Below are 17712 nucleotides of genomic sequence, written 5' to 3' on the forward strand. Positions count from 1 at the left end.
GGCTTTTTTTAGTATAAAAAAACGACATAGTATAGTAGGCCTTTTTTCTTAAAAACAACATAGTATAATAAGGCTTTTTTCGTAAAAAAACGACATAGTATAGTTAGGCATTTTTTCTTAAAAAACGACATAGTATAGTTAGGCATTTTTTCTTAAAAAACGACACAGTATAGTAAGGCATTATTTCTTAAAAAACGACACAGTATAGTAAGGCTTTTTTTCCCTAAAAAAATGACAGTATAGTAAGGCTTTTTTCTTAAAAAACGACATAGTATAGTAAGGCTTTTTTCTTAAAAAACGACATAGTATAGTAAGGCTTTTTTCGTAAAAAACGACATAGTATAGTAAGGCTTTTTTCGTAAAAAAAAAAACGACGTAGTATAGTTAGGCATTTTTCTTTAAAAACGACATACTATAGTAAGGCTTTTTTGTAAAAAAAACCCACATAGTATAATAAGGCTTTTTTCTTTAAAAACGACATAGTATAGTAAGGCTTTTTTCTTAAAAACGACATAGTATAGTAAGGCTTTTTTCGTAAAAAAAAAAAACGACATAGTATAGTTAGGCATTTTTTCTTAAAAAACGACATAGTATAGTAAGGCATTTTTCTTAAAAAACGACATAGTATAGTTAGGCATTTTTTCTTAAAAAACGACATAGTATAGTAAGGCTTTTTTCTTAAAAAACGACATAGTATAGTAAGGCTTTTTTCGTAAAAAAAACGACATAGTATAGTTAGGCATTTTTTCTTAAAAAACGACATAGTATAGTGAGGCTTTTTTTTCTTAAAAAACGACATAGTATAGTAAGGCTTTTCTTTTTTTTTTTTTTTAAACAACATTGTATAGTTAGGCTTTTTTCATAAAAAAAGGACAGTATAGTAAGGCTTTTTAAAATAAAAAACGACTATGTATAGAATGGCTATGTATACTACATAAATGGTTATTTATATATATAGAAAATTGTTCATTCATTTTCTATATTGCGCATCCTTGCTGGTAAAGTGGGGACACCTTATCCAAAAATGACTAAGACATTTTTCCCTTAAGTAGAGACGACCGTATGCAGTCAAGGCTTTCCAGAAGTGGCCAAGTTGCATGTGGCCACTCAAGTCAAGACCTTTCAATACTGACAAAGTAAAGTGTGGCCACCTCATGGTGTAGAGGTTCACTCACCTGACTGTCATGCAGGCAGGTGTGGTTCAAATCCCAGTTAGGAAACATTTTCCCTGAATTATTTCTATGTATGTGTAGTAAAGACTTTCCAATAATGACAAAGTAAATTGTGGCTGCTTCATTGGTGTAGTGGTTAACTCACCTGACTGCAATGCAGACAGTTGGGGGTTCAAACCCAGTTAGGAAACATTTTCCCTGAATTATTTCTATGTATGTGTAGTCAAGACTTTCCAATAATGACAAAGTAAATTGTGGCTGCTTCATTGGTGTAGTGGTTAACTCACCTGACTGCAATGCAGGCAGTTGGGGGTTCAAACCCAGTTAGGAAACATTTTCCCTTAATTATTCCTATGTATGTGTAGTCAAGACTTTCCAATAATGACAAAGATTAGAGTGGCCACTTCATGGTGTAGAGGTTTGTTCGCCTGACTGCCGTGTGGGCAGGCAGGGTTCGAATCTCAGTGGACGACGAACCATTTTGCCATTAAAAAAGACTAAGTCATCTTTCCTTAAATAAGAGCACCCAATGACCATGTATAGGCGGGCCGCCTCGTGGTGTAGTGGGTTAGTCACCTGCCTGCGACGTGGGTGTCGAGGGTTCACGTCCCGGTGTCGCCAGTCAACGACTGTATGGTGTCGGCAGTCGGCCGAAGGCCGACTGTCGAACACCACCAGGAACCCCCCCCCCCCCCCCAACTGTCTTCCGGTCAGCCGAAGGCTGACCGGAACATAATTGTTTTGCTGAAAAAAATGACTAAGTGTTTATTTTAATGAAAAAAGGATTACCCATTTACTGAACTACATAGTGTAGTGATCAGTCAAACGAGAGCGGGATTCGAACTCCAGTCTCCCACATGGCAGTTAAATCCATTAACTTGAGGTCTGTCTGACCCATTGTCTTTGCCACTGGACCACAGTGACTTCTGAAATGACGTGATTGGAAGTTATATTTATCCTTTTCATTACCTCAATAAACAATTTGAGAATTGCAAAGAGTGGAATTGAACTCACTCGAGATTTGAACTTTAGTCCACCTTAAGTTCTGACCGGTGGTTTTTGCCACTGGACCACAGTGACTTCTGAAATTGAGTGATTGGAAGTTGTATTTATCCTTTTCATTACCTCAATAAACAGTGTGAGAATTTTTTTTGTCAGATTTATTCTCCGAACTCTCTTAGCCTTACTATACTATTTCATTTTTTTTTAAAGAAAAAAGCCTTACTATTTATACTATGTTGTTTTTTTAAAGAAAAAAAGCCTTACTATACTATGTCATTTTTTAAGAAAAGAAGCCTTACTATACTATGTTTTTTTACGAAAAAAAGCCTTACTAAATAATATCTTTTAAGAAAAAAAGCCTATGTTGTTTTTTTTAAGAAAAAAGCCTTACTATACTGTCGTTTTTAAAAAAAATAAGCCTTACTATTCTATGTCGTTTTTTAAGAAAAAAAGCCTTACTATACTATGTCGTTTTTTAAAGAAAAAAGCCATACTATACTATGTTGTTTTTTAGGGAAAACAGCCTTACTATACTATGTCGTTTTTTCAAGAAAAAAAGCCATGCTATACTATGTCGTTTTTTAGGAAAAAAAGCCATACTATACTATGTCATTTTTTAGGGAAAAAAGCCTTACTATACTATGTGGTTTTTTTAGGGAAACAGCCTTACTATACTATGTCATTTTTTAGGGAAAAAAGCCATACTATACTATGTCGTTTTTTTAGGGAAACAGCCTTACTATACTATGTTGATTTTTACAAAAAAGCCTTACAATACTATGTCGTTTTTTAAGAAAAAAGCCTTACTATACTATGTCGTTTTTAAGAAAAAAAGCCTTACTATACTATGTTGTTTTTAAAGAAAAAAAGCCTAACTATATGTCGTTTTTTTTTTTTACAAAAAACCTTACTATACTATGTTGTTGTTTTTTTACTAAAAAAGCCTTACTATACTGTCGTTTTTACTAAAAAAGCCTTACTATACTATGTTGCTTTTAAGAAAAAATGCCTTACTATACTATGTCGTTTTTTAAGAAAAAATGCCTAACTATACTATGTCGTTTTTTAAGAAAAAATGCCTAACTATACTATGTCGTTTTTTAAGAAAAAAGCCTTACTATACTATGTCATTTTTTTTTTTTACGAAAAAAGCCTTACTATACTATGTTGTTTTTTAAGAAAAAAGCCTTACTATACTATGTGGGTTTTTTTACAAAAAAGCCTTACTATAGTATGTCGTTTTTAAAGAAAAAATGCCTAACTATACTATGTCGTTTTTTTTAACGAAAAAAGCCTTACTATACTATGTCGTTTTTTACGAAAAAAGCCTTACTATACTATGTGGGGTTTTTTTACAAAAAAGCCTTACTATAGTACTTCGTTTTTAAAGAAAAAATGCCTAACTATACTATGTCGTTTTTTTTTTTTACGAAAAAAGCCTTACTATACTATGTCGTTTTTTAAGAAAAAAGCCTTACTATACTATGTCGTTTTTCAAGAAAAAAGCCTTACTATACTATGTCATTTTTTTAGGGAAAAAAAGCCTTACTATACTATGTCGTTTTTTTAAGAAAAAATGCCTTGCTATACTATGTCGTTTTTTTAAGAAAAAATGCCTAACTATACTGTGTCGTTTTTTAAGAAAAAATGCCTTACTATACTATGTGTTTTTTTTACAAAAAAGCCTTACTATAGTATGTCGTTTTTAAAGAAAAAATGCCTAACTATACTATGTCGTTTTTTAAGAAAAAAGCCTTACTATACTATGTCATTTTTTAGGGAAAAAAAGCCTTAGTATACTATGTCGTTTTTTTAAGAAAAAATGCCTTACTATACTATGTCGTTTTTTAAGGTAAAATGCCTAACTATACTATGTCGTTTTTTTTTTTACGAAAAAAAGCCTTACTATACTATGTCGTTTTTTAAGAAAAAAAGCCTTACTTTACTATGTCGTTTTTTAAGAAAAAAGCCTTACTATACTATGTCATTTTTTAGGGAAAAAAAGCCTTACTATACTATGTCGTTTTTTTTACTAAAAAGCCTTACTATACTATGTTGTTTTTTAAGAAAAAATGCCTAACTATACTATGTCGTTTTTTTTACGAAAAAAGCCTTACTATACTATGTCGTTTTTTAAGAAAAAAGCCTTACTATACTATGTCGTTTTTTAAGAAAAAAGCCTTACTATACTATGTCGTTTTTTAAGAAAAAATGCCTTACTATACTATGTCGTTTTTTTAAGAAAAAATGCCTAACTATACTATGTCGTTTTTTTACAAAAAAAGCCTTACTATACTATGTCGTTTTTTACTAAAAAAGCCTTACTATACTATGTCGTTTTTTTACTAAAAAAGCCTTACTATACTATGTTGCTTTTAAGAAAAAAAGCCTTACTATACATGTTTTTTAAGAAAAAAGCCTTACTATACTATATCTTTTTTTTACAAAAAAAGCCTTACTATACTATGTCGTTTTTAAAGAAAAAATGCCTTACTATACTATGTCGTTTTTTAAGAAAAAATGCCTAACTATACTATTGTTTTTTTTATGAAAAAAAGCCTTACTATACTATGTCGTTTTTAAAGAAAAAAAGCCTTACTATACTATGTCGTTTTTTTAAAGAAAAAAAGCCTTACTATAGTATGTCGCTTTTTAAGAAAAAAGCCTTACTATACTATGTCGTTTTTTTTTTTTACAAAAAAAGCCTCACTATACTATGTTGTTTTTTTTAAGAAAAAAAAGCCTTACTATAATATGTCATTTTTTAAGAAAAAAGCCTTACTATACTCTGTCATTTTTTTATACTAAAAAAGCCTTACTATACTATGTTGTTTTTTAAGAAAAAAGCCTTACTATACTATGTGTTTTTTTTTACAAAAAAGCCTTACTATAGTATGTCGTTTTTAAAGAAAAAAAGCCTTACTATACTATGTCCTTTGCCGTCATCACAGCAGACATCTTCCTTCCGTTGTATGTTTCCCTGGTGAGGCCCATTCTCGAGTATGGGATCCAAGCCGCATCACCGTACCTCGCCAAGGACATCCAGCATCTGGAGCGGGTCCAGAGGCTTGCAACGAGGATGGTCCGCGGCCTCAGCTTAATGTCTTACGAGGAAAGATGCCAGCGACTCAACCTGCCGACCCTTGAGGCTAGGCGTCTGCGAGGGGACCTGATACTGGCCTACAACATCCTCCACGGTATCTACAGCGTGCCCCGCGACCTCTTCTTCACGCCCGCACCTGATCGTGGTCTGATGGGTCATCCGTGGAAGCTGTACCCTCGTGGGTTCCGGTTGAATCGGCGGAAGGCTGCTTTTTCAGTGCGCATCGCCGGTCCTTGGAACCGGCTCCCGCAGGGTGTGGTCGAGAAGCCGACGGTCGCCCAGTTCAAGCGGGCTCTGGATGACTTTTTGGCCGTGAACCAGTGACTACACCGCGTTTTGTGCACATTTCTTGTATCTTGTTACATGGCCCTTAGCCTGGTGCTTTTTCTTGCCAAATAAATTGAATTGAATTGAATTGAATGTCGTTTTTTAAGAAAAAAGCCTTACTATACTATGTCATTTTTTAGGGAAAAAAGCCTTACTATACTATGTCGTTTTTTTAAGAAAAAATGCCTTACTATACTATGTCGTTTTTTAAGAAAAAATGCCTAACTATACTATGTCGTTTTTTAAGAAAAAATGCCTAACTATACTATGTCGTTTTTTTTACGAAAAAAGCCTTACTATACTATGTTGTTTTTTAAGAAAAAAGCCTTACTATACTATGTCGTTTTTTAAGAAAAAAGCCTTACTATACTATGTCATTTTTTAGGGAAAAAAAGCCTTACTATACTATGTCGTTTTTTAAGAAAAAATGCCTAACTATACTATGTCGTTTTTTAAGAAAAAATGCCTAACTATACTATGTCGTTTTTTTTTACGAAAAAAGCCTTACTATACTATGTTGTTTTTTAAGAAAAAAGCCTTACTATACTATGTCGTTTTTTAAGAAAAAAGCCTTACTATACTATGTCATTTTTTAGGGAAAAAAAGCCTTACTATACTATGTCGTTTTTTTTTAACTAAAAAAGCCTTACTAAACTATGTTGTTTTTTAAGAAAAAAGCCTTACTATACTATGTGGTTTTTTTTTTTTACAAAAAAGCCTTACTATAGTATGTCGTTTTTAAAGAAAAAATGCCTAACTATACTATGTCGTTTTTTTTTTACGAAAAAAGCCTTACTATACTATGTCGTTTTTTAAGAAAAAAGCCTTACTATACTGTGTTTTTTTTTACAAAAAAGCCTTACTATAGTATGTCATTTTTAAAGAAAAAATGCCTAACTATACTATGTCGTTTTTTTTTACGAAAAAAGCCTTACTGTACTATGTCATTTTTTAGGGAAAAAAAGCCTTACTATACTATGTCGTTTTTTTAAGAAAAAATGCCTTACTATACTATGTCGTTTTTTAAGAAAAAATGCCTAACTATACTATGTCGTTTTTTAAGAAAAAATGCCTAACTATACTATGTCGTTTTTTTTACGAAAAAAGCCTTACTATACTATGTCGTTTTTTAAGAAGAAAGCCTTACTATACTATGTCGTTTTTTAAGAAAAAAGCCTTACTATACTATGTCATTTTTTAGGGAAAAAAGCCTTACTATACTATGTCATTTTTTTTTACTAAAAAAGCCTTACTATACTATGTTGTTTTTTAAGAAAAAAGCCTTACTATACTATGTGTTTTTTTTTTTACAAAAAAGCCTTACTATAGTATGTCGTTTTTAAAGAAAAAATGCCTAACTATACTATGTCGTTTTTAAAGAAAAAATGCCTAACTATACTATGTCGTTTTTTTTTTTTACGAAAAAAGCCTTACTATACTATGTCGTTTTTTAAGAAAAAAGCCTTACTATACTATGTCGTTTTTTTAAGAAAAAAGTCTTACTATACTATGTCGGTTTTTAAGAAAAAAGCCTTACTATACTATGTTGTTTTTTAAGAAAAAGCCTTACTATACTATGTGTTTTTTTTTTACAAAAAAGCCTTACTATAGTATGTCGTTTTTAAAGAAAAAATGCCTAACTATACTATGTCGTTTTTTTTAACGAAAAAAGCCTTACTATACTATGTCGTTTTTTAAGAAAAAAGCCTTACTATACTATGTCATTTTTTAGGGAAAAAAAGCCTTACTATACTATGTCGTTTTTTAAAGAAAAAATGCCTTGCTATACTATGTCGTTTTTTAAGAAAAAATGCCTAACTATACTATGTCGTTTTTTAAGAAAAAATACCTAACTATACTATGTCGTTTTTTTACTAAAAAAGCCTTATTATACTATGTTGTTTTTAAGAAAAAAGCCTTACTATACTATGTCGTTTTTTTACTAAAAAAGCCTTACTATACTATGTTGTTTTTTTACAGAAAAAAGCCTTACTATAGTATGTCGTTTTTTAAGAAAAAAGCCTTACTATACTATGTCGTTTTTTTTTTTTACAAAAAAAGCCTCACTATACTATGTTGTTTTTTAAAGAAAAGAAGCCTTACTATAATATGTCGTTTTTAAAGAAAAAATGCCTAACTATACTATGTCGTTTTTTTTAAACGAAAAAAGCCTTACTATACTATGTCATTTTTTAGGGAAAAAAAGCCTTACTATACTATGTCATTTTTTAGGGAAAAAAAGCCTTACTATACTATGTCATTTTTTAGGGAAAAAAAGCCTTACTATACTATGCCGTTTTTTAAGAAAAATGCCTTACTATACTATGTCGTTTTTTCTTCTCCTTTGCCCCTCATAGTATCAATCCATGATCTATTTTTTTTAATTTAGCTTCAGTTTTTCCATCGGTGGTTTGCTAAACTAAACCAAAAAGGGTGTTTCAGCACCACCAAGCGCTTCATGCATAAATAAACACAACAAAACCACGGACATAAAGCTGATCCCGTAAATGATCGTTCATCCTCGGGAGGCCCACAAATTGACCGAAAATCTCTTCTCTTTAGGTCGGTCGAAGATTTACAAGCTAAAATGGCGCAATCATTGAATATTTGACAAATGGCGAGCTAGTTTCATCAGTTTTGAATGAGGCTGTTGAAAACGACTTTTTGTTTCAAAGATGTCAATCCAAACTATTAGTACAAAGGACACTGAATCCTGATGAATGTACTATTATTTGTTTTCCCTTTCTGTGCCTGTTGAACTGCGCGGCAAGAGAATGGTGGAAATTGACATCCCGCTGCCATGTGGACATTTTTTGGTGCTTGTCTTTTTTTTTTAAACTTAATTTGAACAGTAAACGTGGCTAAAACTCCAGTGTGGAAAAGTGCTTACCTGGGACAATTTCAAAGAGGTGTCTTCCGGGTTCATCCGGGTTGGCCGTCAACTCGTTGACCTGGCATCCCAACAGGGGAATGCAGCCCTAAAATACACACCAGAAAACAATAAACATGTCCATGGCTTGTATTTTTTGGACTGAAAAGACACATTTAAGTCATATTTGCATGACTATATGCAATAACAATAACAATCCAATGGATTGATTGAATCAATATATGCAATAACAATGTGCAATATTTTAGTGATGACCTTGCTTGACTTTTTAAAAGACTTATTTATGTTTTTATTGGGAAACGTGCACTTTGTGGCGTAGCACCACTAATTTCGTTATACGCAGCTGTTATATCATGAAAATAAAGGCTTTTGATTGATTGATATTTATGGCAGGGCGTGTTTTTTAAAATCAGAAATCAATGACAAATATTTGTTTGAGTAATAACAGCAAAATTGAGACAGATTAAAAAATGTTTAAAAAAAAACTACTAGCCAAACGATAAAAAAGTGTGACTTATAGTCCAGACTATACGGTAATGAAGCGGGAGGACCCATGCAAATGATCAGAGTACATTTTTTAAATCAATACACGTTTAGTGACTATTAAGTCAACTGTGAGCGTCTTCAGTTGGTCGGGTTAATCCGCCATCGCCGCCGCGTGGCATCCTTCGTTAAACGGGTCGCTGGCTAACATTAGTAGCCATGGCAACAAATGGAAGCGCGAGGGGAACTGCAGCCTTGGAGGTTTTGTCCCTGGTGGCTTATAGTATGCTCCAAACAACGTGGATGATGAATGATTTACAACGGGCGGCACGTAACCTGAGATGAGATCATGGCGTCCATTCGCCAGAGACATCATCACGCACGGCCTGGAGCTAGCAAAAGTATCGTATTTGGTGCTTGGGACAAAAATCACCATAACATCTGGTCGCCGGTGAAAATGTTCTCTTCCTGAGAAGCGAGAAGCCGTTTTAAAATCAATCAAATAAAGCCTTTCCAGAGCTCAGTTACCATGACGACGGAGACAGAAGAGTGGACACACCCATCTTAATCGGGTTTGTCTAGAATTGCCTGTCGTCATTCTCTACAGAGAATCCATTGAATTCTCACTTTCATGCCAAAAGTATCTTTTTTTTAAAGTAAATGACGCACTGATAACATTGAAAAGCTAATAAAAGTGAACAGAAATTTTAACTCCTAAACTTCAAGGGACAGATAACACATTATAGACTACAATAGATCAAAATAATTGAACATGCAGATGGCATATTTCATGAAAAAAATGACATTTCTTTTTTCTGCATTCGTCCACAGTACTGCCATCCATTTTTCTTTTTCTTGTCCAATAACAAAAACCTATAAACCTGTTGTCTGTATTACTTTTTTCAATGACATCATCTCTGGGATTTCTTAAAGAAAAAAGCCTTACTATACATGGTCTTTTTCATTTAAAAAGCCTTACTATACATGGTCTTTTTTTATTCAAAAAAGCCTTACTATACATGATCATTTTAAAGAAAAAAAGCCTTACTACACATGGTCGTTTTTTTAAGAAAAAAGCCTTACTATACATGGTCTTTTTTAATTAAAAAAGCCTTACTACACATGGTCGTTTTTTTAAAGAAATAAGCCATGTTATACATGGTCGCTTTTTAAGAAAAAAAAAGCCTTACTATACATGGTCGTTTTTTAAGAAAAAAAGCCTTACTATACATGGTCTTTTTGTATTTAAAAAAGCCTTACTATACATGGTCTTTTTTTTATTACAAAAAAGCCTTACTATACATGGTCGTTTTTTTAAGAAATAAGCCATGTTATACATGGTCGTTTTTTTAAGAAATAAGCCATGTTATACATGGTCGTTTTTTTAAGAAAAGAAGCCTTGCTATACATTGTCTTTTTATTAAAAAGCCTTACTACACATTGTCGTTTTTTTAAAGAAATAAGCCATGTTACACATGGTCGCTTTTTAAGAAAAAAAGCCTTATTATACGTGGTCCTTTTTTTTAAGAAAAAAGGCTGACTATACATTGTCATTTTTTTTAAGAATAATGCCTTTCTATACATGGTCATTTTTTTAAGAAAAAAGCCTTACTATACATGGTCATTTTTTAAAGAAAAATGCCTTACTGGTCTTTTTTATTTTTGGCAATAGTCCACTTTCAAATATCTCATCGATTAGAAGATCTGAGAGAGAATGAATGACACGTTCTCATACATCCTGTCTCTCGCATGTGTGTACGTGCGAGTCATCATTTCCTGTAGTACACGTACCCCCCATTTAAGTCTCGAGCCAATGCATCAGGGTTAGCCAATCGATAGCGACGGGACGAGTATTGACGAGCTTTGATTAAAGGCAGTCTCACGGTCATTCGCTCCCCGGTTTTTGCGAAGGCGGCCCAGGGACAAGACACCGCGACAGATGGCCATCATTCGATAAATAATAAGAAGAAAAAAATCAATAAAAGTGTCAAGGTTTCAGTCAGGAAGACTCGGTGATGATGATTGGGTTTCATGAAGATGGGCCTGCTGTCTGTTCGGGTTTTGGGATGACATCATCCCGCTTTTAGAGCCATGTCAAGCCGAGTTAGCTAACACTAATGAGGGGACACGCCCATTCCATTACTTGTAAGTGGTTGGTTAAGGTGTCTTCAATGGGGAAGGGAATTCCATCAATTAGGCATTTTACGTATATTAAATAAAATATTTGAAGGGTGGACGCACTAATGGAGGGAGAAGACAAGTGCTGTCTTGTGCGTAGACTTCCGGATAAACAATTAGTCTCGAGCCATTACTCTAGTGTTAAATCTTGTTCATTATTTAGTGGCGGTTGGTCATTTTATAGAAGCATTTATAGGAAATATTTCCACTTGTTTTCAGTGGATGCCCCACTGTACTATGCTATGTCGTTTTTTAAGGAAAAAGGCCTTACGATACTATGTCGTTTTTTAAGAAAAAAAGCCTTACTATGCTATGTCGTTTTTTTAAGAAGAAAAGCCTTACTATAGTATGTCGTTTTTTAAGAGAAAAAGCCTTACTATATTATGTCGTTTTTTAAGAAAAAAGCCTTACTATACTATGTCGTTTTTTAAGAAAAAAAGCCTTACTATACTATGCCGTTTTTTACGAAATAAAGCCTTACTATACTATGTCGTTTTTTAGGAAAAAAAGCCTTACTATACTATGTCGTTTTTTTTAGGGAAAAAAGCCTTACTATACTCTGTCGTTTTTTAAGAAAAAAAGCCTTACGATACTATGTCGTTTTTTAGGAAAAAAAGCCTTACTATACTATGTCGTTTTTTTAGGGAAAAAAAGCCTTACTATACTATGTCGTTTTTTAAGAAAAAAAGCCTTACTATACTATGTCGTTTTTTAAGAAAAAAAGCCTTACTATACTATGTCGTTTTTTAGGAAAAAAAGCCTTACTATACTATGTCGTTTTTTTAGGGAAAAAAAGCCTTACTATACTATGTCGTTTTTTAAGAAAAAAAGCCTTACTATACTATGTCGTTTTTTAAGAAAAAAAGCCTTACTATACTATGTCGTTTTTTAGGAAAAAAAGCCTTACTATACTATGTCGTTTTTTTAGGGAAAAAAAGCCTTACTATACTATGTCGTTTTTTAAGAAAAAAAGCCTTACTATACTATGTCGTTTTTTTAAGGAAAAAGCCTTACTATACTATGTCGTTTTTTAGGAAAAAAAGCCTTACTATACTATGTCGTTTTTTAGGAAAAAAAGCCTTACTATACTATGTCGTTTTTTTAGGGAAAAAAAGCCTTACTATACTATGTCGTTTTTTTAAGAAAAAAAGCCTTACTATACTATGTCGTTTTTTTAGGGAAAAAGCCTTACTATACTATGCCGTTTTTTACGAAATAAAGCCTTACTATACTATGTCGTTTTTTTTAGGGAAAAAAAGCCTTACTATACTATGTCGTTTTTTTAGGGAAAAAAAGACTTACTATACTATGTCGTTTTTTAAGAAAAAGCCTTATGCCTATGTCGTTTTTTTAGGGAAAAAGCCTTACTATACTATGTCGTTTTTTAGGAAAAAAAGCCTTACTATACTATGTCGTTTTTTTAGGGAAAAAAGCCTTACTATACTATGTCCTTTTTTAAGAAAAAAAGCCTTACTATACTATGTCGTTTTTTAAGAAAAAAAGCCTTACTATACTATGTCGTTTTTTTAGGAAAAAAAGCCTTACTATACTATGTCGTTTTTTTAGGGAAAAAAAGCCTTACTATACTATGTCGTTTTTTAAGAAAAAAAGCCTTACTATACTATGTCGTTTTTTTAGGGAAAAAAGCCTTACTATACTCTGTCGTTTTTTTAAGAAAAAAAGCCTTACTATACTATGTCCTTTTTTAAGAAAAAAAGCCTTACTATACTATGTCGTTTTTTAAGAGAAGAAGCCTTACTATACTATGTCGTTTTTTAGGAAAAAAAGCCTTACTATACTATGTCGTTTTTTTTAGGGAAAAAAGCCTTACTATACTCTGTCGTTTTTTAAGAAAAAAAGCCTTACGATACTATGTCGTTTTTTAGGAAAAAAAGCCTTACTATACTATGTCGTTTTTTTAGGGAAAAAAAGCCTTACTATACTATGTCGTTTTTTAAGAAAAAAAGCCTTACTATACTATGTCGTTTTTTAAGAAAAAAAGCCTTACTATACTATGTCGTTTTTTAGGAAAAAAAGCCTTACTATACTATGTCGTTTTTTTAGGGAAAAAAAGCCTTACTATACTATGTCGTTTTTTAAGAAAAAAAGCCTTACTATACTATGTCGTTTTTTTAAGGAAAAAGCCTTACTATACTATGTCGTTTTTTAGGAAAAAAAGCCTTACTATACTATGTCGTTTTTTAGGAAAAAAAGCCTTACTATACTATGTCGTTTTTTTAGGGAAAAAAAGCCTTACTATACTATGTCGTTTTTTTAAGAAAAAAAGCCTTACTATACTATGTCGTTTTTTTAGGGAAAAAGCCTTACTATACTATGCCGTTTTTTACGAAATAAAGCCTTACTATACTATGTCGTTTTTTTTAGGGAAAAAAAGCCTTACTATACTATGTCGTTTTTTTAGGGAAAAAAAGACTTACTATACTATGTCGTTTTTTAAGAAAAAGCCTTATGCCTATGTCGTTTTTTTAGGGAAAAAGCCTTACTATACTATGTCGTTTTTTAGGAAAAAAAGCCTTACTATACTATGTCGTTTTTTTAGGGAAAAAAGCCTTACTATACTATGTCCTTTTTTAAGAAAAAAAGCCTTACTATACTATGTCGTTTTTTAAGAAAAAAAGCCTTACTATACTATGTCGTTTTTTTAGGAAAAAAAGCCTTACTATACTATGTCGTTTTTTTAGGGAAAAAAAGCCTTACTATACTATGTCGTTTTTTAAGAAAAAAAGCCTTACTATACTATGTCGTTTTTTTAGGGAAAAAAGCCTTACTATACTCTGTCGTTTTTTTAAGAAAAAAAGCCTTACTATACTATGTCCTTTTTTAAGAAAAAAAGCCTTACTATACTATGTCGTTTTTTAAGAGAAGAAGCCTTACTATACTATGTCGTTTTTTAGGAAAAAAAGCCTTACTATACTATGTCGTTTTTTTTAGGGAAAAAAGCCTTACTATACTCTGTCGTTTTTTAAGAAAAAAAGCCTTACGATACTATGTCGTTTTTTAGGAAAAAAAGCCTTACTATACTATGTCGTTTTTTTAGGGAAAAAAAGCCTTACTATACTATGTCGTTTTTTAAGAAAAAAAGCCTTACTATACTATGTCGTTTTTTAAGAAAAAAAGCCTTACTATACTATGTCGTTTTTTAGGAAAAAAAGCCTTACTATACTATGTCGTTTTTTTAGGGAAAAAAGCCTTACTATACTATGTCGTTTTTTAAGAAAAAAAGCCTTACTATACTATGTCGTTTTTTTAGGGAAAAAGCCTTACTATACTATGTCGTTTTTTAGGAAAAAAAGCCTTACTATACTATGTCGTTTTTTAGGAAAAAAAGCCTTACTATACTATGTCGTTTTTTTAGGGAAAAAAAGCCTTACTATACTATGTCGTTTTTTTAAGAAAAAAAGCCTTACTATACTATGTCGTTTTTTTAGGGAAAAAGCCTTACTATACTATGTCGTTTTTTAGGAAAAAAAGCCTTACTATACTATGTCGTTTTTAGGGAAAAAAAAGCCTTACTATACTATGTCGTTTTTTTAGGGAAAAAAAGCCTTACTATACTATGTCGTTTTTTTTAGGGAAAAAAAAGCCTTACTATACTATGTCGTTTTTTTAGGGGAAAAAAGCCTTACTATACTATGTCGTTTTTTTAGGGGAAAAAAGCCTTACTATACTATGTCGTTTTTTTAGGGAAAAAAGCCTTACTATACTATGTCGTTTTTTTTTAAAGGAAAAAAAGCCTTACTATACTATGTCATTTTTTAAGAAAAAAGCCTTACTATACTATGTTTTTTTTTTACAAAAAAGCCTCACTATACTATGTCGTTTTTGGGGAAAAAAGTCTTGCTATACTATGTTGTTTTTTAGGGAAAAAAAGCCTTACTATACTATGTCGTTTTTTAAGAAAAAAACCCTTACTATACTTGGTCATTTTTTAAGAAAAAAAGCCTTACTATACTATGTCGTTTTTTTTAGGGAAAAAAAGCCTTACTATACTATGTCGTTTTTTAAGAAAAAAAGCCTTACTATACTATGTCGTTTTTTTAGGGCAAAAGCCTTACTATACTATGTCGTTTTTTAGGAAAAAAAGCCTTACTATACTATGTCGTTTTTAGGGAAAAAAAGCCTTACTATACTATGTCGTTTTTTTAGGGAAAAAAAGACTTACTATACTATGTCGTTTTTTAAGAAAAAAAGCCTTACTATACTATGTCGTTTTTTTAGGGAAAAAGCCTTACTATACTATGTCGTTTTTTAGGAAAAAAAGCCTTACTATACTATGTCGTTTTTTTTAGGGAAAAAAAGCCTTACTATACTATGTCGTTTTTTTAGGGGAAAAAAAGCCTTACTATACTATGTCGTTTTTTTAGGGAAAAAAGCCTTACTATACTATGTCCTTTTTTAAGAAAAAAAGCCTTACTATACTGTCATTTTTAAGAAAAAAAGCCTTACTATACTATGTCGTTTTTTTAGGAAAAAAAGCCTTACTATACTATGTCGTTTTTTTAGGGAAAAAAAGCCTTACTATACTATGTCGTTTTTTAAGAAAAAAAGCCTTACTATACTATGTCGTTTTTTTAGGGAAAAAAGCCTTACTATACTCTGTCGTTTTTTTAAGAAAAAAAGCCTTACTATACTATGTCCTTTTTTAAGAAAAAAAGCCTTACTATACTATGTCGTTTTTTTAGGGGAAAAAAGCCTTACTATACTATGTCGTTTTTTTAGGGGAAAAAAGCCTTACTATACTATGTCGTTTTTTTAGGGAAAAAAGCCTTACTATACTATGTCGTTTTTTTTTAAAGGAAAAAAAGCCTTACTATACTATGTCATTTTTTAAGAAAAAAGCCTTACTATACTATGTTTTTTTTTTACAAAAAAGCCTCACTATACTATGTCGTTTTTGGGGAAAAAAGTCTTGCTATACTATGTTGTTTTTTAGGGAAAAAAAGCCTTACTATACTATGTCGTTTTTTAAGAAAAAAAACCTTACTATACTTGGTCATTTTTTAAGAAAAAAAGCCTTACTATACTATGTCGTTTTTTTTAGGGAAAAAAAGCCTTACTATACTATGTCGTTTTTTAAGAAAAAAAGCCTTACTATACTATGTCGTTTTTTTAGGGCAAAAGCCTTACTATACTATGTCGTTTTTTAGGAAAAAAAGCCTTACTATACTATGTCGTTTTTAGGGAAAAAAAGCCTTACTATACTATGTCGTTTTTTTAGGGAAAAAAAGACTTACTATACTATGTCGTTTTTTAAGAAAAAAAGCCTTACTATACTATGTCGTTTTTTTAGGGAAAAAGCCTTACTATACTATGTCGTTTTTTAGGAAAAAAAGCCTTACTATACTATGTCGTTTTTTTTTAGGAAAAAAAAGCCTTACTATACTATGTCGTTTTTTTAGGGGAAAAAAAGCCTTACTATACTATGTCGTTTTTTTAGGGAAAAAAGCCTTACTATACTATGTCCTTTTTTAAGAAAAAAAGCCTTACTATACTATGTCGTTTTTTAAGAAAAAAAGCCTTACTATACTATGTCGTTTTTTTAGGAAAAAAAGCCTTACTATACTATGTCGTTTTTTTAGGGAAAAAAAGCCTTACTATACTATGTCGTTTTTTAAGAAAAAAAGCCTTACTATACTATGTCGTTTTTTTAGGGAAAAAAGCCTTACTATACTCTGTCGTTTTTTTAAGAAAAAAAGCCTTACTATACTATGTCCTTTTTTAAGAAAAAAAGCCTTACTATACTATGTCGTTTTTTAAGAGAAGAAGCCTTACTATACTATGTCGTTTTTTAGGAAAAAAAGCCTTACTATACTATGTCGTTTTTTTTAGGGAAAAAAGCCTTACTATACTCTGTCGTTTTTTAAGAAAAAAAGCCTTACGATACTATGTCGTTTTTTAGGAAAAAAAGCCTTACTATACTATGTCGTTTTTTTAGGGAAAAAAAGCCTTACTATACTATGTCGTTTTTTAAGAAAAAAAGCCTTACTATACTATGTCGTTTTTTAAGAAAAAAAGCCTTACTATACTATGTCGTTTTTTAAGAGAAGAAGCCTTACTATACTATGTCGTTTTTTAGGAAAAAAAGCCTTACTATACTATGTCGTTTTTTTTAGGGAAAAAAGCCTTACTATACTCTGTCGTTTTTTAAGAAAAAAAGCCTTACGATACTATGTCGTTTTTTAGGAAAAAAAGCCTTACTATACTATGTCGTTTTTTAGGAAAAAAAGCCTTACTATACTATGTCGTTTTTTAGGAAAAAAAGCCTTACTATACTATGTCGTTTTTTTAGGGAAAAAAAGCCTTACTATACTATGTCGTTTTTTTAAGAAAAAAAGCCTTACTATACTATGTCGTTTTTTTAGGGAAAAAGCCTTACTATACTATGTCGTTTTTTAGGAAAAAAAGCCTTACTATACTATGTCGTTTTTAGGGAAAAAAAAGCCTTACTATACTATGTCGTTTTTTTAGGGAAAAAAAGCCTTACTATACTATGTCGTTTTTTTTAGGGAAAAAAAAGCCTTACTATACTATGTCGT

At 31.5% G+C, this 17712-nt stretch overlaps 1 protein-coding gene across 7 annotated transcripts in view; it reads right to left on the bottom strand.

Annotated features, from left to right (window-relative positions):
• Nucleotides 1–17712, bottom strand: part of arhgap22b (Rho GTPase activating protein 22b) — a 50157-nt gene that overhangs the window by 5835 nt on the left and 26610 nt on the right. For all 7 annotated transcript variants that reach the window (XR_013306083.1, XR_013306082.1, XR_013306081.1 and 4 more), the window contains exon 4: nucleotides 8495–8582. Coding sequence is in view for 2 of the 7 variants with exons in the window: in XM_077625494.1 (XP_077481620.1) it covers nucleotides 8495–8582 (88 nt within the window). In the remaining 5 variants the exon portion in view is untranslated. The remainder of the gene's footprint in view (nucleotides 1–8494; nucleotides 8583–17712) is intronic.

This window comes from Stigmatopora argus, chromosome 18 (genome assembly GCF_051989625.1).
Source record: "Stigmatopora argus isolate UIUO_Sarg chromosome 18, RoL_Sarg_1.0, whole genome shotgun sequence".
Lineage (NCBI taxonomy): Eukaryota > Metazoa > Chordata > Actinopteri > Syngnathiformes > Syngnathidae > Stigmatopora > Stigmatopora argus.